The 26,536-nt window shown below is 54.5% G+C and overlaps 2 protein-coding genes and 1 pseudogene across 4 annotated transcripts; all 3 read right to left on the bottom strand.

Annotated features, from left to right (window-relative positions):
* Positions 1-853: 853 nt before the first annotated feature.
* On the bottom strand, positions 854-1,031 carry LOC116576847 (annotated as a pseudogene).
* On the bottom strand, positions 891-8,151 carry OPTC (opticin). Of its 2 annotated transcripts, XM_032318299.1 has the most exons (6): positions 7,522-8,151; positions 6,662-6,797; positions 4,972-5,130; positions 3,926-4,128; positions 2,198-2,293; positions 891-1,710 (listed from the first exon to the last, which is right to left on the bottom strand). In XM_032318299.1, exons 1-6 carry the CDS (start codon positions 7,846-7,848, stop codon positions 1,540-1,542), a joined length of 1,092 nt encoding a protein of 363 aa, XP_032174190.1. In that variant the 5' UTR covers positions 7,849-8,151; the 3' UTR covers positions 891-1,539. The 2 variants fall into 2 exon arrangements, with proteins under 2 accessions (XP_032174190.1, XP_032174192.1); XM_032318301.1 differs by lacking the exon at positions 2,198-2,293.
* A 3,929-nt stretch (positions 8,152-12,080) lies between these two features.
* On the bottom strand, positions 12,081-25,480 carry PRELP (proline and arginine rich end leucine rich repeat protein). 2 transcript variants are annotated; one of them, XM_032318297.1, is made up of 3 exons: positions 25,302-25,480; positions 16,926-17,905; positions 12,081-14,692 (listed from the first exon to the last, which is right to left on the bottom strand). In XM_032318297.1, exons 2-3 carry the CDS (start codon positions 17,887-17,889, stop codon positions 14,517-14,519), a joined length of 1,140 nt encoding a protein of 379 aa, XP_032174188.1. In that variant the 5' UTR covers positions 17,890-17,905; positions 25,302-25,480; the 3' UTR covers positions 12,081-14,516. The 2 variants fall into 2 exon arrangements, with proteins under 2 accessions (XP_032174188.1, XP_032174189.1); XM_032318298.1 differs by having other exon boundaries at positions 25,312-25,480.
* Positions 25,481-26,536: the final 1,056 nt, after the last annotated feature.

Genomic DNA, 26,536 nt, shown 5'->3' with positions numbered 1-26,536 from the left:
GCAGGGGGGTGGGAGAGGGAGAAACAGACATCCCACTGAGTGGGGAGCCCAATGTGGGGCTCGATCCCAGGACCCTGGGACCATGACCTGAGCCAAAGGCAGAGGCTTAACGACTGAGCCACCCAGGCACCCCCTCAACCCTCTTCTGTGCTTCAATCAACACGGACGCCAAGGACCCACCTATTGCATCCCCCTTGTCCAACATCTCCTTATAAGGAGAAGGGTGACATCTCTCCTCTCTTCATAATTCAAGGAACAAGTCAGCTGCATCACAGTTGGCCTTCCTCCCGTCTCCCATCACAGCAGACCTCGCGGAGACGCCAAGGTTGCAGGTAATGGTTATATTTATTTATTTCTCTTTGCGCAAGGCTGCCCTCTGGTGGTTAATCGTGGAAGAGAGCAATGCCAGGATGGATCTCTGCGGGCTGGTGGAGCCGAGCTCCAAGGCTGTCCAGTGAGCCAGGGACAGGTGAGCGCTACAAAGAGGGCATCCAGATGAAGATTCCTGTTAGTCTCCGTCCTTATGAACGGCTCCTTCCAAATCTAGCAGGAAGCCGTTGGTCTAGGAAGAGCGAGAAAAGAAAGTCCCATGGAAACCCCACCCTACCCATAGTGGGTAAAATAGTCTGCTTTCTCCTCCGTGGTGTGCTGGCAAATGCTTAACAACCAGCTTTGTTTCTCTCTCTGAAAGAATCCCAGAGTGTAGCATGTACTGATGTCTGTGGTATAAATACTCTCACCATGACCAAGCTCAATCTGCCAATGTGATGTCCCTGAGTGTCGCTGGGAAGAGATGAGCACCAGGGGCAGGTCATTCCAGAGTATGTCATAGACATAAGCTCAAGAACATGGTTACGAGTAAAATATAGTAAACTAATTGGAAAGGAATGAGTTTGAGTATTTATTGCATTTATTTTCCATGTAATGTATTTAAATGCGAGCTGGCAATTTAATCTTTAATAAAAGCTGTGTTTAACGAGCGGCTTGCAAAAATCCTACACTTGATCTTAGCCAGAAGGCCGAGAAGCAATACAGCTTACAAAATTCTGGGAAATGTAATAATTGGTGCTGCGAGCCTCGTAGTAAGAGCTGGCTAAAGCATGCCACTGCTTCTCGCCCTTCCTCCTTCTTTTTCTCCTCTTCCTCTTCCATGACTTCCCGGCATTCCCTGTATGTAGGAGGGATGGGGACTCTCGGAGCTTTGCTGCAGACGCTGATCTCTGAGTCAGGAGCCATACGGTGTTAAGGAAAGAGGATGAGAAATGCAAATTTGGCTACTGAAGGACATTTATGTACGTGAGTGTGTGTGTGTGCACGTGTTTCTGTGTGTGTGTGTATTGATTCTGTATACGTATGTCTCTGCATGGGTATGTGTGCGTGGATGTGTGCGTGTGCATGCATATAGAAGGTGGCTGAAGGGAGTAGGGGTGAGTTTTGCAACTGGTTCCTGGCTGAACAGAAGACCACCGTGCGGGGGCAGTCGTGCTTTGGGAGGTGGTGAGGGCCCCTCGCCGCGTGTGCGTGTGCGGAGCAGGTGAGCTAGCAGCAGCGGCCGGTGGGGAGCCGAGGCAGGCAGAAGTAGGCGCTGGGGAAGAGGCCCAGGTTGATGGGATTGCCGTCCAGTCGGATGTCCTCCAGCCGCCTCCGGCTGTGTTTGTGTTCCTCGGTGTCACAGAAGGCGTCGCTCTGCATGGTCTCGATCATGTTATTCTAGAAAGAACACACAGACAGCTGCTACCCCTCTGCCTAGAGAGGGCCCTGAGGCAGCGCCGAAGGCGGATCTCAGCTTCCCTGGCAGCTCCCTTCCTGAGGCTGGGGAAACTGAGGCACAGAAGGCCAAGGCTGTGCAGCAAGGGGTGAGGAGAGGTGGCCCGTGGAGGATGGATGGAGAGTGAGGGGAGAGAGTTAGAGGGATAAAGCAGGAGGATGAGACAGAGCGGAAGGGAAGGCAGGGGAGGAACGAGCAGTCCGCTGAGATGGGATGAAGGACATGGGGGACAGGAAGCATTTTCAGGAGAAGGAGAGGAAGGCAGTCACCCCGAGGCTGTAGACAACGGCCTGGGCTAGACCTCCGATCCCTGCCTCCAGTGAGCAATCAGTGAAGGAGACGCCCGCCACTGCCTAAGGAAGCTCCCAGTTATCTGACCTCCGTGTCCCTGGCCCCGGTCAACGTTCTTGCCCTTGGGGTGCGGCTTACCTGCAAGTGCAGCGAGCGTAGGCTCAGAGGCAGAGGCCCAGGGATGGAACCCAGAAGGTTGTCAGCCAGGTAGAGGAACTGCAGCTTCTCTAGCGCCTGGGGAGCAGACAAAGGGCACGGGAGGCTGGCAGATGTTCTTGGACCCGGCAGGGATGGGCGCCTGATGTCACCCCATTCATTCACTGAGGGTCTCCTGAGCCTCAGCCGTGGGCCAGGCTCGGCACTGGGGTGCTGCAGGGGCTGCCCAGCCTCTCAGGAGCTCACAGGCACCAACTCCTACTGGATGCAGAAGGATCGGGGCTGCGTTGAGGCCTGGAAGCTGGGGGAGCATGTAGGGCTGGTCAGCTGGTAACGAGGAGCAGGTGAAGGGTGGGCGAGGGGCAGGGAGGGGGTGGGAGGGGGGACACTTTCAGTCCAGCCTCAACGTTTCTGCCATCAGAAAGGGATTTTCCCAAACGAAAAGTCTCCAATGCTAAGCCCGGGATGGCTGTGGAGAGCATGTTCGGGAGCTAGCCAGAGCTACAGAATGAGAGCCACGGGCACGCGAGGCAAACTAAGTCTGCGTGTGTGAAACAGTGGCGAGGAGTGGGGGGAGGTCAGGTCCACGCCGCAATTCGTTTCTGCACTGGAACCGCTCCGGGAGCTCAGCCCAATTTGCGCTGGGGGGTTAGCTCTTCCCATCAGAACCGGCCAGCCAGCGAGCAATCAGACTGTCTCCCACAAGCATTTGCTCACAGAAGGACAACAGTTAGTGGCGGGTTTTGGAAATAAAGGTTTCTGTAGAGTTTGGGCTGGGGCCAGCACTATGGCAAGTCCCATGCAAGCCCGTGTTTTCGGGGAGCAGAAGCTGCGGGTGCAGACAGGTGAATGGAAGGATGCTCGGAGAGAAGCCAAGAGCCTGCATACCCGGGAGACAGAGAGGGAGAGCTGCTGACCTTGACTTCCAGCACCACCTGCACACCGCCCCCATTTCTAGTAATGAGGCCTGAATTTCCTTTTCCTGGAGATTCATGGCTAGCACGTTGTCAAACACCCCTTCTTTCTTTCTTTCTTTCTTTTTATTTTTAATAGTAAGGACTTTTATTTATTTATTTATTTTAAAACTTTTATTTTATTTTATTTATTTTTAAAGATTTATTTATTTATTTTATTTATTTGACAGAGAGAGATCACAAGTAGACGGAGAGGCAGAAAGAGAGAGAGAGAGGGAAGCAGGCTCCCTGCCGAGCAGAGAGCCTGATGCGGGACTCAATCCCAGGACCCTGAGATCATGACCTGAGCCAAAGGCAGCGGCTTAACCCACTGAGCCACCCAGGCGCCCTTAAAACATTTTTTAAAAAATTTATTTGACAGAGATCACAAGTAGGCAGAGAGGCAGGCAGAGACAGAGAGAGGAGGAAGCAGGCTCCCTGCTGAGCAGAGAGCCCAATGTGGGGCTCGATTCCAGGACCCTGGGATCATGACCTGAGCTGAAGGCAGAGGCTTTAACCCACTGAGCCACCCAGATGCCCCTAAACACCCTTTCTTGCATCAGAAGCAGTCTCTTGGCAGCAGCAACAACAAAAAGTTTAATACAATAATGGGAACAGATGAAGAAAATGGGGTTTGATGATTAGACGCAGGACAGGGTTGGAGCAGGGCTGTCCCATGAGGGCATGGGATTTGTGTGTGTGTGGCTGTGGGCAGGGGTGGCAGCGGGGAGACGGTGGGCTACAGGCCGTGGCTCACCTTGAAGGCTCCAGGCTGTATCCCCGAGCTCCGGAGCCGGTTTTGGCGGACATCCAGGACCTCGAGGCTGGTGGGCAGCGCAGGCAGAGCCCCCAGCTGGTTTTCTGGAAGGATCAGATCCTGCAGCTCAGGCAGCAGCCGGAGGGCGTCATCATCAATGGAGGAGATAGAATTGCTGGAAAGGTTGATCCGCTTCAGTTTTGCTGTGGGGCGTGGGGGAGAACACAGAGAGACACAGGACCTACCATCTTTCCTCGCTCTCACTGGACCCACCTGGACCCCGCTCCATCCCTTTTAAGATAGGGAAAGCCAGTCTGTTCTCCACCTGTATGAGGTCCAAGCCAGGAGATATAATGTCATAAACCAAGAACCCAGGGGGAAAGCCCTCAGATTCTGCAACGCTCTCCTCTGGAGTTCTGCCCTGTGGGGCGGCTGTCCACCTCGGAGGGGTTCGGTAGAAGGCAAGACCCGACAGGCCCACCAATGTCTGGACCCATTCTACCGCCGCCCCCCGCCCCTGGCCCCTTCACTGCTGGTTTACAGAAAAGGTTGCCGTGACCCTGAGGGCTCTGGGAATTAGTGGCAGGATCTGGATGAGATCCCAGGTCTCCTAGCAGAGGCAGGGTAGAAGGCATCAAGGAGCAAAACACACAACAAACCACAATTAGGCACATCGCGTCAGGGCTGTGGGGCTGAGTTAGCCTGGTCTGTCCAGAGACCGGGAGGGCACAGAGCTACAGCGGCTTGGAATCTGAAAATGTAGGCTTGATCCTATCTTCCCTTTTCCAGCTTTCCAGAGCTTTGGGGGGTGCAGATGAAGACAGGACACTTTATTATCCAAAATCTTCAAGGGAGGGGATTAGAAAAGCTTGGGGTTATTGCCATTGGGTAGCTGCGGAGACTGAAAGCTAAGGGGGAAAGGCTAACTCACGTGGGACACTGTGTCTATGACTGTTCGTGGAGAGGGGGCACAAGCCAGGGGGTCTGGGGGTTCCGGGGGTTCCCCCGACAGGCTCGCCCTCATCTTCTGCCAGGGCACCACGTACTCAGCCCTTTGAAGTCTCCGGCTCGGATCTCGCGGATGCGGTTGAAGCGGGCGTACAGGTAAGCGGTTGTCTTGGGAAGAGGAGGGATGCTCTCCAGGTCGGCATCGTCACAGTACACAGAGGAACCAAGGCACACGCAGACCAAACAGGTGGGCAGGTCTGGCCCAGGTGGAAGACAGAACAAAGGGAGACCCTTCTCAGTCCTCCTTTAGCCTCTGGGACCAAGGGTCCTCACTCAGGGAGCGTCTGAGCCATGGCCGGAATGGAACGACACAGTGCACAGAGGCCGTGCTGGGAGCTGCTCCCAGCCTGGCACTCAGCCCCCAACCTAACAGAGGCAGACCCCTTACCAGTTACTACCCAGTCCTGGCCCACTGGTGCTTTTTTCAGGCTCCAGTCCTCTGCAGGTTTTCCTGGGCCTAGGTGGGTATTTTAGGACATCCACTGATCTCTTTTCCATAAGGCTCCTCTCTGGTGCCCAAAGGCACAAGGAAGATGAAATAAAGCCAGAATTAAGTGGACTGGCCAATGGTTACTGGCTCTGCCAGCTGCCTTGCGGGTGAGGAGTAAGACATGGCCTGTATGGCTCCAACAAGCACAGGAAAGTCACGATGGAGTGACAGCGCTTGCCTAGAATTCATTTCCCTTCTTAGGGTATCAGCATCCCAGTTTTCTGCTGGGCAACAGCTCTCTCGTGTTATCATTCCATGGCCGGTGGTCATTAGACATGGGCCAAACTGTTTTCAAAACGTTGGGAGGCTTTCCTGGCTCATTTGACTGAAGAGCGCAGGTGGTTTCCATCACTCACCATTACAAGGGACAGAGTTGATGGGGGACCATCGGCCATCCAACTCAAGGGGGAGGTTAGTTAGCAGTGACACAGCCCCGCGAGGAAGAGGCAGCTCTTCTCTGCAGGCAGGGGCCAGGGTGGGCAGAGCAGAGACGATCTCAGCATCCTTCTTACCCCAAGGCCTTGAATGGCAGATCCAGCTGAGGCCCTTTATGGTCTCTTTAAGCCCGAGATCCTGTAGCTCTGAGAGGTCACGGATTCCTACCGATGCCCCAATACCCTAGATCCACCCAAGACAAATATCTCAAGAGAACGGGAGCCAGGGACGCGCGAGTCAGGAATTAATTGCATCCCGCCTCTGCTCCAGTCCTGATCTCCAGCAGAGTGCCAACCCCTTACTGCCACATACGCCAGCATCCCGGGCTCCAGGAGAGCATCAGGGAGGGGAAAGAGCGGCTAAGAGGGAATTTAGAGCCGAAAAGCAGTAGGACTGTTTCACTTGCCCCCATGCCAAGTGACAGCCACAAAGTTATTTATTCTCCTCGACAGGCTTTTAATTGTCTCTAATCTAATTACCACTCAACCTGGTCCCCTAGTGATGCTATTAATTAAGGTAGGGTAGCTCTGCTAGGCAAGCAGAGGGTTGACATCCCCCCCACCCCGCCTCCAATTTGTGCATTCACTCAAAAGCGTTAGGGATAGCCAGCCTCTCCTTTTGGGTTTCTTTCCTTCCTTCCTTTTCTGACTGTGTCCATTTCTCCTCTTCTCCCTTACAGTGAGAGCTAGCCCTGCCCTTTCACTCCCGACCCTGACCACACTTCACCATGGCAGGCCCGGTGCTGGGTCATGGCTGCATGGCCTATGAACTACGTGCCCTGTGACCTGTGACCGTGAACTCACCATGGCTGCCTGGGGAGTCCAGGAAGCCCAGTGTTGTAAGCCTGTTCATTGGGGGCTTGGAGGAGAGTGACCTTGGAGTCACTGTGCTCTGAGCGGAACTGACCCTGGTTGGAGGAGCCGGGCTGCTCCCTTTGACCTGGGAACAGAGCACATAGCACAGAGTAGGCCAATTTTTGCTTGCAAAAGGAATTTCCTGTGAACTCTGGACCTCGGTGACCAGTTTCAAACTTGCAACGAGTCACTGTGGAGAAAGTGGGAGGGAGGAAGGGAACTTCCTAAAGTAGGGCGGATGCAGCGTCTTCCGTATATGGAGAAGGGAATGGGCCAGCAGAGGGGAGCGCAGGGATCCAGCAGGCAGCTGGCCACCCAGCTGGGCCAGAGCTAGAATCCACGTCTCTGGAGAATCCAGGCCGAGAGCCCAGGCCAGCACTGACCAACTCACATAGCTACTGGGTGCAGGCTTCAGATCAGCCCCTGCAAAGGCCAGGAAGGGCCAAGAAAGGACTTCAGACTCGAAGATAGCCTGAGAGCAGACAGGGTCATGGAGCTGCTTTTTCCAGTGAGTGTGTGAAGACATGGTTGACCCCGTCCCTCCCACAGCGCTATGGATTCTGGTCTGACTTAGGGGCAGGGGGACAGATACAGGACTTTCAAGGGGGGTGAATACCGCCAGGTTTACTACAAACCAACCAAGAAATTGGACTTCTGTTGTCCTCTTTCTTAGTATCATCTAAGTGACAAGTTCCCACAGAGGGACAAGAATGTCTACCTCCTGGAGAAAGAAGGGGAGGCTTGAAAGCCAGGCCCCCAGCGCCCAGTGTCATGGGGGGAGCGTCGCTGGTCTGCTGTGTGCCCCTTACCTCGGGGAGCTGGTCCCCATAGTCCGTGAGCCCCTCATAGTTGCTCAGGTCAATGACCTCATCGTAGTTGTCCAGGCCCAGGACATAGTTGCCCAGGAGCCCGTAAGCATCGCTTTCCCCGGCCGGATCTCTCCTCTTCCTCCCCGTCGGGAGAGAGGCAGTCCCTGTCCCCAGCAGCACCAGAGCTAGCAGGCTCAGGAAAGCCGTTCGCTTCATGGGGGTCCCCGGGAGGAGGCGGCCGCTGAAATAAGGAAGAAGCTGAATCATCTCAGAGTCCAGCCCTGCGGAGTGCGCAGGAGGAAGGGCAGCCGTCTGTCCCTTCGCCATGGGAGCAACTCACAGACTCGCCCCACTTCCCACCCCCACACCGGAGACTCAGGCCATTCCTGATACACTAGTGCGTTCATGGCCTTGGCAAGCCCCCTGAGGCTGGGGCTATGTGTGTGGCGGGGGGCTGTCTCCTGACTGCCCCTCCCACCGCCACCCCACTTTAGTGCCTACATGCTTTGCACACACACTTCTACTCACTCACACAGGCGTGTGTAGACACCTGGTGAAGGCTCGTTTACTCATCGCACACAACCACACACACCAAGTACTGCCATTAGTCACTAAGCCAGATTTAGAGAAACTTCGTCATCAAGGAGTCTTGTGCTTTTTAAGAGATTATGCATTCTGTCACCCCTTTGCTCAACAAACATTTATGGGGTATCTATTATGTCCCAGGCACTGGACTTACCTCTGGGAGTGCAGAAAAAAACAGGGCACACCTAGTGCCCTCAGAGCACATGGGTTTAAAAACGGACATATGATCTAAAAAAGGATGTCAGTTTACAAAATACTTTCTAAATGCAGCTTTTTAAGAAACAAATGACTGCAGAAATGAAAGTGTTCTTCGTAGGTGGTTGTGGGAGTGTGTCCACATCTAGAGCATTCCCTAGGTGTTTGCGCACGTGCCCAGGTGATTCTGTATGTGCGTGATGAGCGTGTGAGCACATGATGAGCGTGTGTAAGTGTATGCACACGTGCACAGACCAGGGAAGGAGTGTGTGCGGCGTGGGTGTGAGGAATCTGATGCATCTCCGATAGTGTAGCCCTCCCCAAAGCCGGGTACGAAAGAGTCTAGCAGATTCTCCCGCTCTCTTCATTTTCGCTGGGCTAGAGGTAAGCCCTTTGCAGTAGCAAGAATGAGCTCTCCATCAGAGCCTTCCCCCTCTCCCACCCTCCAGCTTCTCCAGCCTGGAGTCCTAAATTCCCTCCGTTCTCCCCCAGCCCCAGCCGGCCACTGGACTGCACCCTAGCTCCTCATTTCTATACCAATAAGCCCAACACCCCTCAAACCGTGAACCTTACCCCTCGCTTATTCTTGTTGCAGAACAGAACCTCACAGCTTCCAGAGAAGTGGGGACTCTGGTGGCAAGGTCGTCTGCAGTGGGCCAGGGTTGGGCGGGGAGCTGGCCAAGGGGGCATGTGACCAGTCAGATTCTCTTCTTCCTGGTGTCCTGCTGTTCCCCCTCCTCTTTGCTCAGCGGGTCCCCCATTCCCGTGTTCTGTTTGGTGAGAGGGAGTTCTCCTCTCTCTCCCCCCACTGGCTCCATTCCCCCCCGCCCCGCCATACCCCTCCCCACCGCCCACCCTCACCTCTCCTCTTTCTCTGTCTGCTGCTTTTCTCTTTTCAGAACCACTGTTGAGAGGGCTGGCAGGTTCTTCTTTCTAAGGGAGCGGGCGGCAGGTGACAGAGCACTCGGGAGGGACAGGGCTTGCCTCTCTAGTTTTTTTTCGGATGCTACCCAAAGATTCAAAGAGTCTGAGTGAAGGCACAGTGACCGCACAGCCACCCACCACCTGGACCCCCACATGGGACTGTGACTGAACAAAAATAACCAGAGGGAGGTGCTGAAGGCGGGGGCAGGTCCAAGAGAAGGTGAATGGGGGATGAGGTAGGATTGGAAGACCAACTTCAAGTTTCCCAACGATGATGATGATGATGGCGGCAGTGAGGATACAAGAAATTTTCTCATCTGCTGAGACCGAGCCCTGATCAGGAACCCCAGAAGCCGTTGGGTGGGTTCCTCAGGACGTTGAGAAGAATCCTCTTCCCCATGCCCCACCAAAGCCGTCTGTGTCAGAGACATTCTCTTTTCCTCAATGCCTTGTGCGGTGCCCGTGGTGTGAAGGCAGGAGCTGGGTGGGGTGGGGGGGGTGGGTGCTGTGTGTTTACCTGAGTTCTTCAATGCTGCCTCCTGCTCTCTACTCTGTCCCCCTCACAAGACACTGAATCCTGGCCGTGAAGCTCCCCGAAAATCATCTAGTCCAAACAGCTTATCCAACAGACAAGAAACTAGAGATCCAGCCAGGTGCCGTGACTTACCCAAGGTCACACAGAGCCAGGGTCTGGGCCTAGATTTCCTGAGGCTCAGGCCTGAGCACTGTCCTTTGTTCATACGATCCTGCCCCTTTTCACCTGATCCCCTCCACCCTGCCCACCCCAGCTTGGAGATCATGTGCCTCGATGCCCTGGAAACAGACGGCATTGGCAGGACTCGTCTCTGTCCTGGCAAAGCCGGGGAAGGGGCAGATCGCCAGCCTGGCCCAGGGTACAGTGCATGGTCTGCCGTGTTCCCGGGCACCAGCTGGCGAGGAGGCGGCATCCCCCAGCCCAAGGACCTGCTCACCAAAGGGATGCCGGTTCCCATGCCCCTGGCAGCCCACCATCTGGGGAGAGGCACCAACAGGGGCTCTGCAGGGGGGAGGGAGAGATAGCCCTGGAGCCAGCAGGATGCCCAGGAAGCAGATGGTACATTTGGCGCGCTGTCCTCCCCGACTTTCTCTCCACAGCCTGGGCTCTGCAGGCAGAGCCTAACCGTTCCCCCACCCCCGTCCCCCAAGGCAGGCTGCGCTTGGCTCTCCCTCTCATCCTACGCCATTTATTCCCTGCAAGGAAAGCAAATGCGACTGTTCATTCATTCCCCCTGCCGCCTGCTCCCACTCTCCCTCCCCACTTTCTCGGTGACACGCACCTACAATCGGTCCTCCCCCACGTGCTTTTTCAGCTCTTTGGGACCCCACAGGCACAGCCAGTCTCCTGGGGTGCATGCATAGGCTCCCCCCGCACCCCGGTAAAGAGCCCCTTCCGATGCAGTAGTCTCATCCGGGACCCTCTCCCAGATTCTACTCGTGCTTTTCCTTTCCAAGCTCACCCGTCACACTCTCTCGTTCCCGTGGAGTTCAGGACTGTCGGTGGCAGGTGTGTGTGACCTGTGTGAGAACACACTAACCCTCGGGCTGTGGTGGCGTGCAGCTCAGCTTCCTGCCAGCGGGCACAAGGGGGCCGGAGGGTCGGGGGCCCTGCTGATCCCCGGGGCTCATTAGGAGAAGCACAAGGCGTGCTGATGGAAAGGAGGTGGCAGGCTGTGGGGACAGGAGTCTGGCCAGCTGACCCTGCTGCTGCCCTTTTCATGGGCGGGTGTGGAAATTTCAGGAACTCTCCTGCTTTTTGAACAACAGGGATATAGTCCCTGCTGAGGGCCTGTAACCACATAACTCTGTGACCTGAACACATTCCTCTCCCTTCCTCAGGCGCTTCTCCATGCCTTCCTACCTTTTGGATCGTGCTGTTTCCCCTCCTGGTTTCGTGTTCTCCCCACCTCTTCCTCACCAGGCAAAATCTGATTCATCCCTGAAGACCCAGCTCAAATAATAGGAGCGATTCTGGCGTCCCTCCACGGGTGTAGAAGCCCTCTCTGCCGTGCTCCTTGGGCCCTGCATCACCCCAAACACGTAGGACGTGGGATCACTCCATGGGCTTTCCCCTTTCCCATGCTAAGAATTCCTCACAGGCACGGACTCGGTATTAACTGCCCTTGAATTCTTAGCTGGGAACCTCGCACACAGTCGAGGTCCACTGAAACCTACTGAGTTGAACTAAAGCAAGTGTTAAGGAGGCAGAGTGGACGGGGCAGGGAGCATGACAGTTTTCGTTCTAAAGAAAATGGTGGGGGGCGCGGTGGGGAGGGTTATGTGCGCAGGGAAGCCCCCAAGCCCACTTCCGGAATCCACCTTCTGTCTGAAGACAGACTTCCGGGCACCCAGTTCACGCCCTTCTGTGCAGCCTGGAGAACCTTTGTTCTTCGCCCCTGTACAGCTCTGCCCCTGGTCTGTCTTCCTTACCCGCAGCTGCGCCACTAGCCTGTCAGTGGCCCTTGGTGGGGAACCGTGACTGTTCTGTGTCTTTCAGTACCTGGCCCCAGACTGAGCATTTGGGAGACCCTCAACAATTTGCTTTCTGTGGTTTGAAGGAATCTGAGCCTCTGGGCTTCAAATGCAGCTCTCGGATTTCTGATCTGACTTTCGGGACAATTTTTCATGACGGTTGTGAGTTTGGGGGAAATTTGCCAAGAGAAGGCTTTGGAATTGTTTTCTTAAGAATGGGATCCTTTCTCCACCTATCTCTTGGAACCAGGTGAGAGGTGGGATGTGGGCGGGGTGGGGGTAGGAGAAGGTGAGAGCGCTTCAAGGTAGTCTTGACTTGTTCACGCTGTCAAGTTCAAGGAGGAGATTTTTTCATATTCCTTTATTTCCTCTGCTGTGAAGCATGTTGGAGTGTAAAAGTTGTTTCACAAGGTTATCATGGTTTTGAAGAAGGAACAGATATATGTAGAGTAACCCACGCATCTACTCACACACCTGTGTACGTAGGTGTCGGTGGCACTGGAAGAATGAATTTGTGTATGGAGGAGGGGCTTCCTGAAATCCGTGGGAGGTCAGCACATTGTGTGTGTGTGTTGGGGTGGGGGGGTATCGCTTAAAGGCAATTTCACTCAAATCCCCTCTAGCTTACAGCTGCAGGGAGCCATGGAGGAAAGAGACTTCATCTACATGGGGTTGATGGGATGATGGGGATGATTTTGCTGCTGAAACAAAAGTTTAGGTTTGCACGAGCTGAAATGTCCCCTGTCCCCAGGGGGACCACAGGCACCAAGCTCCCCTGAGGGCCTCCTCCGAGGGGCAGATGTTGTGAGGGGTGAAGACCATGCAGAAGCAGGGCTTATCCAGGCCTTAGCACCGGGTTGCTTACAGCCACGATAATATATTGACTTTAAGCAGGAGCCTTGGAGAAACCAGAGGCAGCTAGGAAAGACGGGGCAGTTATATGGGAGAATGCGAGAAGGAGGCTAAGAGGAAGTGGGCCCTGTATTCTGTAAATGAGCTAAAGAGAAAGGTGAGATAGACTATAATGGGAATTTCTTGAAGTTAGGGACCTAGCTTAATCCAATTTGTTAAAAATTTCTGGAACTTTTCTCAGCCTAATGAGGCTGGGCATGTGTCCTCCTTGTTTCTAGAACATCCACCCCCTTCCCCCACCCCCCGCTGCCATACACACTAGAGAGCTGTGGAAGGGCAGCGTCTACTAGAAGAACGAAGGAGAGGGGGGAGGTGAGTGAACCCTGTGGGGCCCAGGCTCTGCTTGGAGGCCAGCCAAGCCGCTCACCTGGCCCAGGCAGAGGGGAGGGGATTTTCCAGGGGGAGGGACAGTCCATATAGGGAATAAATTACTGCGAGAGGCAGGGATAAGAGATAATCAGAGCACGGTTTAAAGAGTGGAGCCTCGGACTAGACCGTGAATGTTGGAGAGACCTGGGCGGGGCATCTTGTCTACCCCCTTAGCTTCCGGACATGAGGGCTGTGGGCAGAAGGGACCCGCAAGGTCAGACAGCAAACAGGAACAAACCACATCCTCACCTGGGTTCCTGAAGGTTCCCACTTGTGCTCACTCACGGTGGACATCAGCCCCTGGCCTCGAGGCCTCTGTCACTTTGCAACCTTTACATCTCAGAGGAGCGACTGTGCGCACGGCCCATGGCTCTTCAAGTTGGAACCCGAGGCCAGCTCCTTGACCTTGTAAAACCAGCCCAAAGAGAGGTGAGGAAGACAGGAGCCAGCTGGGAGCTGCACCAGCCACCAGGTGTCACTGATGTGCCTGCCTTAGCGTGGGGAAGTCCATCTGTGCTTGTGGAACAGGCTTCTGGGAGATTTCCGGGGTTCCGCCCTGCCCAGAATACTTTCTCATGAACTGCTTCCGGGCTTTGGACCGGATTGGGCCATCGCGCTGATTGAGAACAGATGGTGGGGTGGGGCTGGTGGCACCGGACCCTATGGACACCGAGGGGCCCAGGGCATCACACGGGCAAGGGGGCTGCGGGAGCCCTCTGTACCCACAGGGGCCCCACCCCGGGGCTCGGACTCCCACCCCTCTCCCACTAGCTGATTCCAAGTTCCTGGAACTATTCTTCTCCTTGACTCCCTGCTCTTACTCTTGAGATAGAGGCCCAGCCAGGAGGGCGTGTGCTGAGAAGGGCCGGAGCTGGTCCTGTGAAGAAACTGCCGGAGGCAGGCCCTCGTGGGAACCCTGACCCTCCACCCTCCTTCAGCCCTTCCCTTGCTGGAGAACACGGGCTGGTAAAGAGCCAGCACAACGTCTGGTGCCAGCGAACAGGGCGGCAGAGCAGCATTTCTGGAAGGCGGGATCCGTGGCTAAGGGGTCTGTCGGGGCCAGAGCTGCCCATGATGTTGGAGTCTCCAGCAGGACTTTCCAAACCTCACCTCTGGGCTGTTCTGACCACCTTCTGCTTGCTTCGGCCGGGACCAAGTTCCAGATGTTAGCCCATGGTCCCGACTTAGCCGGGAGTGTGAGGGTAGAGGAGGAGGAGAGAAGAGGTTGTCTTTGGGCACAGCTCTGTGCTGCTGGGGCCAGAAGTGAGGATGTGCAGTGGGTGTCCTTGAGCTGGGTGAACCCAATCAAGCCCTTAGAAGTCTTGCTCTAAAAGCCTCAGGAGCAGCAGAGCACGTGGCTAGTCCCTGCCTCGGGGAGGTGGGAGAAGAAAGGCAAAGCTGGGAGTAAGAAAGGAGGGTAGAGGACACGAACGGTGGGCACAGGCACCCGGGCCACCAGCATTCAAGTGCGGTCAGAGGCGATCCAGGGGGCAGAGTAAGGCCTAAATGACCACGGACTGCAGCAGACGGAAGCACATCATGAGGTCCAGTGGGATAGGTGGCTTCAGATGGTTCCCGTCCAGCCGCAGGTAGCGGAGGTGTGGCACGTTCTCCAGATCCGAGGAGAAGTCATGGAAGGCAACTAGATTGTTGGGGCAAATCTGGGTCCCATTGATCTCTGTGGAGAAAGAAGGGAGAAGTCAGCCGGCACGTGGGTGGGGGCGATAGGGACAGACAAGGCTGGAGGCAAAGATGAGGAGGGAGAAGGGGGTGGGCCGCTGAGGATAAGAACTGGAATGCTCTTCTCTGGAATTTGGCCGACCTTGAGAATGTGTGACCAAGGATGAGTCAACCCTACCCACCCCCAGGCTCACTTTACTTTAGAACCAATTAAGTCAGAACCAATCAACCATTGTTGTTGGAAATTCACTCGGTAGAGTCATGGAGGAAGTCAGCAGGGAGCTGGACTTTCAGAGATGGTTGGGACCCCAGCGGGTGGAGATGTGGGGGATGGGGTTCCACTAGAGTGACCTCCCGATTTGAAGGAAGTTGTAGAGGCAGCGAAGGTCACGGCAGAATCCGGGAGTAGTAACTAGCACAGAGAGATATCCTAGGGAGATAAGCAGGACAGGTCAGCTGTGTGGTAGGCTTTCAAATGGAAAACAAGATTCCATTGTCTCCTCCACCTCTGGTGAGGTGAGGGCAGGTTTGTCATCTTCTGGATGAGTTTCTTCTTCCCCCTAAATCTTGCTTCTTTCATCATCTGTAGGGTCAGCGTTGTTGTTAGTGATGCTCTTCTTCTACTTGGTCTCCTTCTTCCTCTCTTCATCATTGGAGTAGCAAAAAATCAGTGGATTTTTTTTCGCATGACCACTGTGACTTTGGACTGTGACCTACCACCCAACTCAGTTCCCAGATCTGTGAAGTGGTGAGAGTGGTACCTGCCCGTCTGTCCAGATGAGAGGGTGTTGGCAAAGGCATTGTGCAGACTGTCAAGGACAGGGCAAGAGGCAGCATGAAGTCATTGCTGAGAACATGGCTATCACGCTGACCTAGGGCTGGGCTCCACCCTCTCTGTCCGTTGGTGACACTGGAGATAGGTTGGGCACAGAGGAGACAGGTGGAGGGAGTGTGATTTTTCTGACTTTGGCCTCCAAGGGCTGGATGTCCCCTAGCATCCTGCCCTTCCACACCCCAAGAGAGACTGCTGGCCATTCTGCCTGGATTTTCGGCCTATCTAGCTTTTGGGGTAATGAATTCCATCAGTTCACGACCTGCAGGACAAAATTAAACAGTTTCCCCTTTTCCTGAATTTGTTTTTTGCAAACTTTAAAAAAAGCCCCCCCTACTTCCCATAATTATCCCAGATGAGTGAATGAACCTATTCATTTGTTTCAAGATTCTAGAAATTCAACAATCTCCCTCTCATTCTTTGGCTTGGAAATGAAGGATTCCAATGTTCTCTTAGGGGTGCTGCCCTTTCCCCTATCCCCTTCAACCCTACTGCTGCTACATTCCTGGTGTGGATGGAGCCTGGTTTAGTTCAAGGACCAGATAATATTCTCTCTTGCTTTTAAAGCGTTCTGTTGATACTCTGCTCAGAGCTGACATTGTTGATCGAAGAAAAGCTGGGACTTCCAGCCTCTGCCTCCAGGCTGCAATTTTTTCCCCTAGCCCAGGACCCTATACAGATTTAGCTTGGGCAAATTCTGCCTGAAATGTGCTATCTTATGTGATTAAGTAGTCCCGCCTTCCAGCTAAATTCAGAAAGCACCAGCACACTGGCTTGCTCTTCTGGCTGCCACATCTTTACCAGCTGCCTACCCCGAGTACATAGCTGCCTTGCTGTGTACATCTTTTTAAGATTCTTCAAAACCTAGCCTCACGCTTCCTCTCCCAGCTGCCAGCTTGTGCAGGGGACAGGCCCAGGACATTTCAGAGAAGTGACATTCAGAACATGTCACTGTTTTGCTTTCACGAGAATGTTCCAGACCACGTTCCATGTCTACCTTACCGGTAGATCTGGAGGGCAGAGAAGCTGGGACTAGTGAGAAAGGACGGGAGGAAGAGCTGTTACCCTTCAAACATGGTATTCTGGGTACTTGGTCCATATTAACCTATTAAATCTTCATATCAACTTTGTGACCGAAGGTATTTTTCCCATTCTCATTTTACAGGTGAGAAAACTTCCGGGAGAGGGGAAATATCTGCTCAAGGTCACACAGACCGTAAGTAGCAAGGTCAAGATTTGAAGTCCAGTGCCACACTGGGTGCGTTTTTGCTCTACCCGCCCCCTCCCCCTCACTCTAAGCTCCTAGAAGGGATTGAGGCAATAAGAGCCTCCACTTCCCTGGCTGAGGCCGTGGCCGTGGCCATGGCTGTGGCTGTGGCCCCGCCCCGCCCCCACTCACTCTCTATGCTGTTGTTGTTGAGGTACAGGTGCTCCAGCTTGTTGTTGATGGCGGGCACACTGCTGATCTTATTGTGGGACAGGTGGAGCACGAGCAGGTTGGAGATGTTGAAGGAGTTCTTGGGGAGCCCCCGGTCTGACAGCCTGTTGTAGTTCAGGCGAATGAAGGCAAGGTTGGGGAAACCCTTGAAGTAGCCGTTCGGGATGGTCTCGATCCTGTTGCTGTCCAGGTAGAGCTGGTGAATGGCCGTGGGCACCTTGGGGGGCATCTTCCTCAGGATATTGTGGGCCAGGTTGAGCTGCATGAGGTTCTTGAGGCCCTGGAAGGTGTCGGGCTTGAAGACACCATCGCTTAGCTTGTTGTGCTGGAGATCCAGGAGCAGCAGGCTGTCCAGCTTGCTAAAGACGCCAGGCGGGATTCTGGAGATCTGGTTCTGGCTGAGCCTCAACTGCTCCAGGCGCCGGGGCAGGGCCGAGGGCACCTCTTCGAGCTGGTTCTTCTCCATGTAGAGGAATATCAGACTGGGCAGTTTCTCCAGAACCTTCTGGTCTATCTTGCGAATCCGGTTGTTATCCAGGTTGATCCACCTCAGGCCGGTGGCATTCTGGAAGGACTCCACGGGGAGCTCCGTTATGAAGTTGTTCTGCAGGTAGAGGTAATGGATGCGGGGGGGGATGACAGGGACCTTCCGGAGGTTGCGGCTGTCACAGTAGAGGGCGGACGGGAAATCCGGGGGGCAGTAGCATTCCCGGGGGCAGTCAGGGAAGATAGAGGGGGGGCCTGGTGGGAGAGGAGGGGGCAGGTCTGTAGGCTCCGATGGCTCATGGGGCGGAGGAAGGCTGGGTGTGGGCCTGAGTCTGGGTCTGGGCCTGGGCCTGGGTCTTGGTCGCCTTGTCAGCTGGCCTTGGGCCACCGAGGCCAAGATGAGGAGAAGTGGGAGGAGCCAGTAGAGGGATGACCTCATGGTCCAGGTGACACACCTGCAGGGAGGAGACACAGGAAGTTACTAGCCTGCTGGACCTCTGGAGTTAGAGGCCCTGTCTTGGCACAAGAGTTGGCCAGGATGGGCTCCAGGGGGGCCGTGGGAGAGACCTGTCAAAGCATCTCTTGTCGGCCTGTACCCAGCAAGTAAGAAAATAACATGGACTTGAGGGTCGGGACCCCCAGCCAAAGACCTAGCCTGCTCTGGTGAGGGTGAGCCATCCTGGCAGAAGGCACACATCAGCTGTGACTCAGGAGCTCTGGGACTTGCTGGAGAAGACCCTTAGCTTCTCAAGTGCTTGGTCTCCCCACTTACAGCATGAGAAAATCATCCTGTTCCTAGAAGAGGGATGTTAGGAGACATGAGCCATAGGGTCCTAAGCGGTCCATCTGGAAGGGTCCTTAGAGATCCCACAATTCAGTTGTTTTCAGACTGTGCCCCCAGTTCTGTGGAGTCCCCCGAGGGAGGGAGACTGAGTGGGTGGCCCTGGGACATTCCCAGCTGGCCCCTGTGCCAACCTTAGCCACTCAGTATTTTTAAATCTGCTGTGTAGAGAGGTTTGACCAAAGCATGTATTTGAAAGAAGTGCCGTGTTGTTAAAAATGATTTGAAATCCACCCTTCAAGCCCAGATTCTGTGATTTACAGAAATGGGGGGTCCTGGAGGGAGGAAATGGCTTGCCCAGGCGAGGAATCTATTGAACAGCAAACCCGGGACAAAAACCTGGGCAGGGGGGGTCTCCTGACTTCCAGAGCAGGGCTTGCGGAGGTCCTGGAAAGAAAGGAAAATGCTGTAGACACACTCCCGTCTTGGGTCCGCCCCTGCTTGCTCCCCCCACCCACCCACTCCGGGCTCAGGGAACGCTACTCTTTGCCAGCCAGAGGCACACCAAGAATTTCTCCCCAGATGTGGAGGCTCCTGTGAAAATAAACAGGGCAAGGATCAAAAGCTGTGGGGAAATCACTTTCATTTCTTCTGACTCGGTCTCGCCGCCCCCACATCCACTGGAGCTGCTGGTGTTGAGACTGGATATGAAGAATTTCCTGCTGGCCCCTGTGACATAGCGGAATAGGTCATCAAGGGCTATTTTGGGGCTGTGCTCCCCAGGGGCTCTGATGAGCCTTCAGAGGGGATCACGTGGGTTGTGTTGAATCAAGCTTGAAGAACAGCGAGAGGACCAGGGCTGCCCACTGACTGGCCGGTCCCCTAGCTACCTCCCCTGGCCATCCTGTCCGCTCTCCCCCACTGGGGCCTTCAGTCGTCTCTGTTCCCACACTGCTTCCCCTGGCCCACCTTGCCACCAGTCTCAGGAGGTGGTGTCTGCCCCTCCCCTTCTGGAGTCCTGGTGGGGCGGGCGGGGTACAGGCTCTCTGACGTAGGGTGGGCCTCCACGTTGTGTCCCCAGCTACATCTGGACCTTGGGATTTTGCCCCTGGGCCGGGCCTCTCACTGGATTTCCTCTGAGCCCACATGAGCTTCCAGGCCTCCCTTGGATGCTTCTTACTGGCTTTGCTCAAAGGAAGATGCTAGAAACCGCTCACCAGAGGCTTAGTCCCGGGCCAGGTGCTCAGGAGGCACTGAAGGTGAGAAAGGGCAGAGCACAACCCCAGGGGGTAGAGGGTGTCTCCCTGCCCCTTTTAACAGACTCTCTTCGTGCCTACCCTGCTCGCTCTCTGTTGTGCACACACACACACAGACACACACACCTCCCCGCACCACACACATAACCAAGTTCATGTTCACGTGTTCACTGTGTGTATGTGTGTGAGTCCTTACACAGTACTCTGAGAATGGGAGGGAGGGAGAGGAGAGAGGGAAGGAGCGGGGAAGAGATTGCCCTGTGGCCTCTGTTCCTTCTCCATCTCCCATTTAGGGGGTCCCTCCCCAGGCGGGCCTCTCCAAGGGGGTCCACGAGGGTCATTTCCCTGGGCCTCCTGTCACGAAGAAGAACCGTGCGGTTAGATCCTTGGCTTTACCTCCAGCTGAGGATCCAACAGTCCCACAGGCCTGAAAAGAACAGACAACCATTGTAAACTCGAGTTCACCACTTTAGGATTGGTGAACTATGAATTAATATGTCGTAAGTCCTATAATTTTCTTGAAGATAGCACAGTCATGTGCCCTTTAAAGGGGTGGTTAAAGATTCGTATGCGGAATGCAAACATTTTTAAAAAGCCCCAATGTTTATGGCCCTATTTGTTCCAGCGTTTTTTTTGTTTTTGTTTTTTTTTTTTCTGATTACCTGGGAGCCGGAGATAAGCCAGAGGTTTCTCGGGATGGGAAGTGCTGCTTCAGGGAGGCTCCCCAGACCTGGCTGCGGGCTTCCCCATTTCCTTTCCCTGCCTTTGTCACCAGCAGCATCTACCAGGTATCAGACCTTGAGTTAAGCAAGTAAAACTTGTCCAGAGCGTCCAGCAAAGGCCCCTCTGTGGGGCTCTGGGACTGCTCACGGGTGTCCCCGAGGGGCTCATGGTCAGGAGGGAGAGTGCTTCTTCCATCCACAGTGAGCATAAGTCTTCCCCATCCCGAGCTCCTGCGTCAGACCCTTTTGGAACTTCTCTTATCTTCCCCTCACCCCCAGGCTCCAACCCCCAACCCGCTGTCTGACCTTTCTACATTCCAAACCTCTGAGGCTGGCCAAGCTCCTCTCAGAGCCACGAGGAGGGTTCAGAGGAAAAGTTCTCTGTGCCTGTTCCATGGAGAAACACTGCCTCTGCTCAGCTCCCTTTCTAAGCCCCAGGGCTCAACCACTCTCTACTGTGTGTGTGTGTGTGTGTGTGTGTGTGTGTGTGTGTGTGTGTGTGTCTCCATGCTTCTTTCTTGAGAAAACAGAGTTCATTTCTAAGGCTTTTTACAATGGGCAACGCCTCCTCCTGCTGTAGCCCGGGTGTCCAGAGGCGGAGGTCCTGACCGCAGCCCTTGCTCCCCGCGGTCCTCAGAGAGGTTCCAAGTCCCCGAAAGCAGAATCTGTGTGACAGGGTGGAGGCCCCTGGACTCCGAAGCCCGAAGTCATACTTCTTCTCCTGCCTTCCAGAGCCTTCCGTCCAATCATAAACACCCTTGGGGTGGGTCAGGAGTGGGCACGATTTCTAAATTCCGTGCTCTCTTGTAGGCACACCTCCCCAGCCCCAACTTTCTCGCCAGGTGGTGCTCCCCGCTCCGTGGTCGGGCTCCCGTGCCCCAGCGCCCACAGTTCCGTGCCCCAGCACCGGCTCAAGAGAGCTGCTGCTTCACGGGGGCAAAGCCCAAACCAACACCCACTCTCTTGCTTGGGAACATTTCCTGCGAGAGTTCTCAGCTGGAATTTCAGTTCCAAGTATTGGAGATCTGGGCTTGCATCCTGGCTCTGACCCTCCTCCCCCGTCTCATCATTTGTGCGAGGACAAAATGAGATCACTCTCATGAAGGCATGCTGTAGAGCAGAAAATCTCCACCAGGGGCAGGGGGTTCCTCTCTTCACCTATTTATTTATAAAAGAGCCGGTTCTTGAGCGAGACTGACTTTTAAAGTGAACTGGCCCTCATCCCTGCCTGGCTCATGAGTTCATTCATTTGAGGCTCGGACGCCCAGGACTAGCGCAACGCTGAGGCTCCGGGAAGGGCTGGGCTGAAATTCATGTGGGTTTGTCACATCAGTATGGGCAAGTTTAACGGTGATTGGTTTTACTTGGAGAGTCTGGGATTGGGGCTGGCCTGGGAGGAAGGTTGCGTGTGTCTCCCCAGGGGGTTGAAGGAGGATTGCTCCACACTCCGGTTGACCCTTCAACGACACGGGTCTGAACATCGTGGGTCCACTCACACGCAGACATTTTTCAGTACATGCATGTACTGTCCTATAAACGTGTTTTCTCTTCCTTATGACTTTTCACATCACATTTCTTTTCTCTAGCTTACCTCATTTTAAGAATGCAGCGTTAGCATACGAAATATGTGTTAATCCACTGTTAACCTTCTCATCACTGGTAGGCTATCAGTTTGGGGCGGAATCAACTGTTATATGCAGATTTTCGACTGTGTTGTGGGGATTGGCACCCCAACCCCTGTGCTTTTCCAAGGGTCAGCTGTACTCACTGGCAGTCTTATTCTTGCCAGATTTCCTGCTTAGTTGGTCATCCCTAAGCCTCCATGTCTTAATTCAGCCAGTCACCCCGCTGTGGAGAAGGGGGCTGTCCCTGGCCCCAGAGCCACAGTCATGGACACTGGGGTGACCCTCTTTCTTTGTCCCTTCTGTTCTATACCCAGACTTCTGAAAGCTGTCCGGCTCCCTTTATCTCTTCCAGAAGCCCAGAAGGAGGCTGGAAGCCAGGAGAATCAGGTGGTCATTTGCTAGCAGAGGAGCTGAGACAAGCCACCTTCCCCTCCAGGCTGCCTGAGCCCCTCCAAGTAGGGCTCATGTGGTCCTCAGGGAACGAGCAGTCTGATATGGAGGCGATGATGAATTCAACACTAGTGATGCAGCCGTCCCTTTCCTGGGGGGTGAGTCAGTGTAAGGGTGAGCTGACTGGGACAGTGGGGATACCAGACCTGGGGGGAGGGTTCTTGGCCTGTCTTCCGCTACCTAATTACGTGACCCTGTCTTCAGCCTCAGTTTCCTTACCTGTAAAATGGGGATAACACATTTTCCATCCCTATATTCCTCACCCAGTTGTTGTCAGAATCAAGTGATAAGAGACTTTAAAATGAACCACAGATCAAGAAATACTAAAAATAAATATAACACTATTATGCAGAGACCATCTGTCTCCTCAGCGTCTACCACAAGGCAAAGTGTAAACAGAATGAAGTTTTTTTGGCCTGAGGCCACTAGTCCAGAAGAGCACGTCTTCCATTCTGAGGGACTAGGAACGGAGCAGGGGGAAAGAGGGCTGTCCTCTGACAGCCTGGTGCCTCACTGTACCCTTCGTCCTGCCTCCATCCCCCAGCATCCCCCATCCCTGAAGAAAGCCTTGAAGAATCTGTCTGATGCCTTGAGCACTCATAGAGCCGGGTCCCAACCCTACAAGTCTCCTGTTGCTGGATCGGCTGGCACAAACCTCCCTCTGCTGAGCTCCATTGTCCCCGTCTGTAAAGTGGGCGTATTAACAGCTTCCTGTCAGATTGTTCTGAGGATTAAATGAGCAAATGTGTTTAAAGTGAGTGCTCAGTGAACATTAAGCTGCTGTGGGCGTATTTTCAAAGTAACTGTGTCTCTTTCCCTCTGGCTTAGCGAGAGGGCAGCCCTGCCCTCCACCCAAAGGCAGAGACGGGTGGGTGCTGGCTCCTGGATCTCCCCCAGCTCTTCCACACAGAGCAGTGTCCTCCCTTTGGGGCCTGTGATGCCACACTTGGGTCTTAGAACCAACTATCTGGAGAGGCCACAGAGGCCCCCAGTCGCCTGGGGTGGAGGGAGGCTCACTTTGTCTTTTCAATTCACTAACCCCACCTGAAGCCTTTCTGTGGCAGTTGTGGGGATGCTGGCCAGGGAAGGCTCAGTCCCACCTCCTTAGCTGGCTCTGGGGCCCCCTGTGATCTCTTACTTCCCTTCCCAACCTTCCGCACCTGGCTTTTTTGCCCCTTCCAGCCTTGACAGTCTTCCCTCACCTGCCCAGGAAATGGGGCTGCCCACGGGGGCGGGGGAGGAGAAGTGCAGAGCCTGTCCTGGCTCTGAGCACATCAGGAGAGACAGCTGTGGGGCAGGGGGAGAGGAGATCTAGGAGGGATGCGGAAAAGGCCCAGTCCAGTGCCCAGGGCAGGTGCATTAGCAAGTGAGAGGAAACAAGCTCTTTGGAGCTATCTTGGGGGAACTTTCTGGGATGTTCCGTAGGATGTGGTTGCCGGTGCTTGCAGGGAAGGAGGGGAGAGCCCACAGCAGATCGTCCCTATTCCTCCAGGAGCTTGTTCCCATGCCCCAGAAGACGGTGGCCCATGTGGAACACTCTGGAGGTCCTCTACCAGACGGCTCTTGTCCAGGACACCACACAGCTCTTCTGCCCAGCTAACACTGCCCTGAGTCCTGGGCTCCTCATTCCCAGCTCGGGTCTCTTTCAGGCCCCTGACTCAGGTTCTCAAACCCTGACTGACCGTCAGGAACCCCTCAAGCATTAAACAGGAGATTCCTGGGCTCCATCTGGAAGGTCTGGAGTGACGGGTCCAGACATCTATATTTTTAGTAAGCTCTCGGGCCCCCCACCTTGCCCCAGGTGATTTTGAAGATCAAACATATTTGGCGACCCTGATCTGCCCATCGACCTGCCCTGGGACACACTCTCGCTGCTATGGCAGAATTGAATAAGTTGCGGGGAGGGAGGGGCTACCTGGAAAGGAGCCCCATTCAATGACCCACTTTAGCTTTCCCCTCCCTGACTAAGGAATTACTGTCTTCTTGCCCTCTGCCACAGGCTCCCTAGCCTGATGATTTTGAAATAGCTTTAAAGCGAAGCCTTTTCTGGCTGCCTGCAGAAAAAAAAACCAAATGAGCTACCCCCAGAGCTGGGAATTCGGACCTCCAAGTCTTGGAAGCTGGGTTGCTTTCTTCCCTTTCTTTCCAAAAGCCAAGTGGTTTGGACCAGAGAGGGGAAGGCAGAGCTACTGGGAAGACTGTGCGGGTTGGAAAGGCACTTTTTCTCCCTCCTACCCAATTAAGTTCTAAAGATTGAAAAACCCCCTTCTAGCTCCTGCTCTGGTTCACCTCCTCCCTCTCGGCCTCAGCTTAGGACACAGGATTTTCTTTTGGCTCTGCTATCTCAGTGGGAAGACGCACTTTCTCTTTGCTCTTCCAGCTGGGGAGGCATGTGAGAGTGTGAAAGACAAGATGGAGTGTGTGTGTGTGTGTGTGTGCGTGTGTGTGTCTACAGGCAGCTGGTCTCCGTGCTCCGGCTCAGCATGTGGGATGCCGAGTGTGGAGGTGAACGGACAGGACATCTTTCTACTGCGTGTGTGTGTGTACGTATGTGTGCGTGTGCAGTGAAAACGCAGCCTCCATGTGACGTGTGTGCGCCCTGGTTGGCAGTGTGTGATGATACACGAAAGGTGCGAAGAAATGGGTTCTAGAGTCAGGTTTCCATAGAAACACCTGCTGTGTCGGAATACTGTGCTCGGCTTAACTCCCTGTGCTGCGGCAAACCTCTGAACCAAGAACGTTGAACTTGTGCATGGAGCAAATACACGGGCAGAGTGAGGGGGAGAAGGCAGAGGAGGAGGGCTCAGAAGAAATGTGGAAGCCTTATTGGAGCTCATCTGAAAGGCGTCTTTCCTACATCAAGAGGAGACGAGGTGGTGGGAGGAGGGAAGGAAGGAAGGAAGGGAGGTAGGGAGATCAGCAGAGACCGGATCAGCAAGGTCAGTGGGGCAGATAGACAGATAGGAGGAAACCTGCTGGAGGAAGGGGTCTTCCCCCCATCTCCCCACTGGGCTTACCTGCACGCACCTGCCTCTCCTCTCAGTTGTGGGCTTAGTCCCCCGGCAGGGCTCCCCCTCTTCCTCCCCAACCCTTTCGGTGGAGCTGTGGCAGCAGAGAGCCAGCCAGAAGTTCTGATCTCCCAGTGGTGCCTGCGTGCTTGTGTTTGCCTGACTTTTCTTCTACCAGATCCTAGTGGGGTGGGGAGGTTAGGTTAGGGGGAGGGACAGGCAGATTGTAGGGAGGGAGGAGAAAGGGGAGGGAAGGGAGGGGGAGAGGGGGGGAGGGAGCTTGGGAAAGGAGGAATGACAACAATAAAGTCTTTATTTGGCAGCCAAAACTCCCAGAGACTCCATCCACACACCATGCCCACTAACGGACTCGTTTTTAATAACATTTCCTTCTGCCGCTGTTGCTTCTGGGGGGAGATGGTTGGACCCATGTTTGGAAAACAAGCCAAATTAACAGAGGAAGAAGGCATGAAAAGCAAGCTCTGTACAGGCCAGAGCTGCGTAACTGGGTCCGGCCCCAGCCTGTGCCATTCCTCCTCCTCACCATTGCCGGGCTTCTGATGCCTATCACCTCCCTGGTGCTACATTCCCAAACCAGGGAGGCGTGTGAGTTATTTCCTCTGAACAGTGACCACCCTGCCCTTCTTACCTCCTCTGGGAGGGTTCCAAGGGAGTGGGGTCTTGCTGGGCAGTGAACTGCCAGGCAGATGGCATTGATTTGGCTGCCGGAGGGATGCTCTGAGGACCAGAGAGGGACGAGTCTGGCCTGGGGGTCACACAGCACAGGCAGACAGAATGAAGATATGATGTAAGACCTGAAGTCTCTGTCCCTAGCTCACGTGAACAATATCAGTATCATCTTTCAATTTCTCCATAATCTCACGCTCAGGGGAGATCCAGGGCTGTATGGTCCTCACACAGTACATGAGGAAATCCAAACACCCCCTCTCCATATCATCCCAGAAGACCATTTCAAGCAAGACCATCACTCTCCCACAATCTCCCTTAATTAAAAAGCCACAACACATTTGCAGATAAGTAGTGCCCAGCAAGACTTCCTGCTGCCCCAGGCAACTACTTAGAAAACTCAGTGTTTACTTTTTTTGTCATCCCAGATAGAGCCACGGAGTCCAGTGACAGGGAGCTGCCTCCACCCGCCTCCAATCTGGGGTAGAGGAAGGAACCCTGACATTAAGGTCCATGGCCCCGGGCTCTGCCACTTACAAGCTGTGCTGTGTTGGGCA

The sequence above is a fragment of the Mustela erminea genome, chromosome 17 (assembly GCF_009829155.1).
Source record: "Mustela erminea isolate mMusErm1 chromosome 17, mMusErm1.Pri, whole genome shotgun sequence".
Classification (NCBI taxonomy): Eukaryota; Metazoa; Chordata; class Mammalia; order Carnivora; family Mustelidae; genus Mustela; species Mustela erminea.
This window is presented reverse-complemented; position numbering and strand designations above follow the sequence as displayed.

Excerpts from the sequence above, each read along its gene's own strand:
- OPTC (XM_032318299.1), bottom strand. The coding sequence starts at position 7,848 with ATGGCGAAGGGACAGACGGCTGCCCTTCCTCCTGCGCACTCCGCAGGG. Across the intron at positions 6,798-7,521 it reads ATGGGGACCAGCTCCCCGAG|GTCAAAGGGAGCAGCCCGGC; the intron begins GTAAGGGGCACA and ends CTCTGTTCCCAG. Across the intron at positions 4,129-4,971 it reads CGGAGACTTCAAAGGGCTGA|CAAAACTGAAGCGGATCAAC; the intron begins GTACGTGGTGCC and ends CACGCCCCACAG.
- PRELP (XM_032318297.1), bottom strand. The coding sequence starts at position 17,889 with ATGAGGTCATCCCTCTACTGGCTCCTCCCACTTCTCCTCATCTTGGCC. Across the intron at positions 14,693-16,925 it reads CAACAACAACAGCATAGAGA|AGATCAATGGGACCCAGATT; the intron begins GTGAGTGGGGGC and ends CTTTCTCCACAG.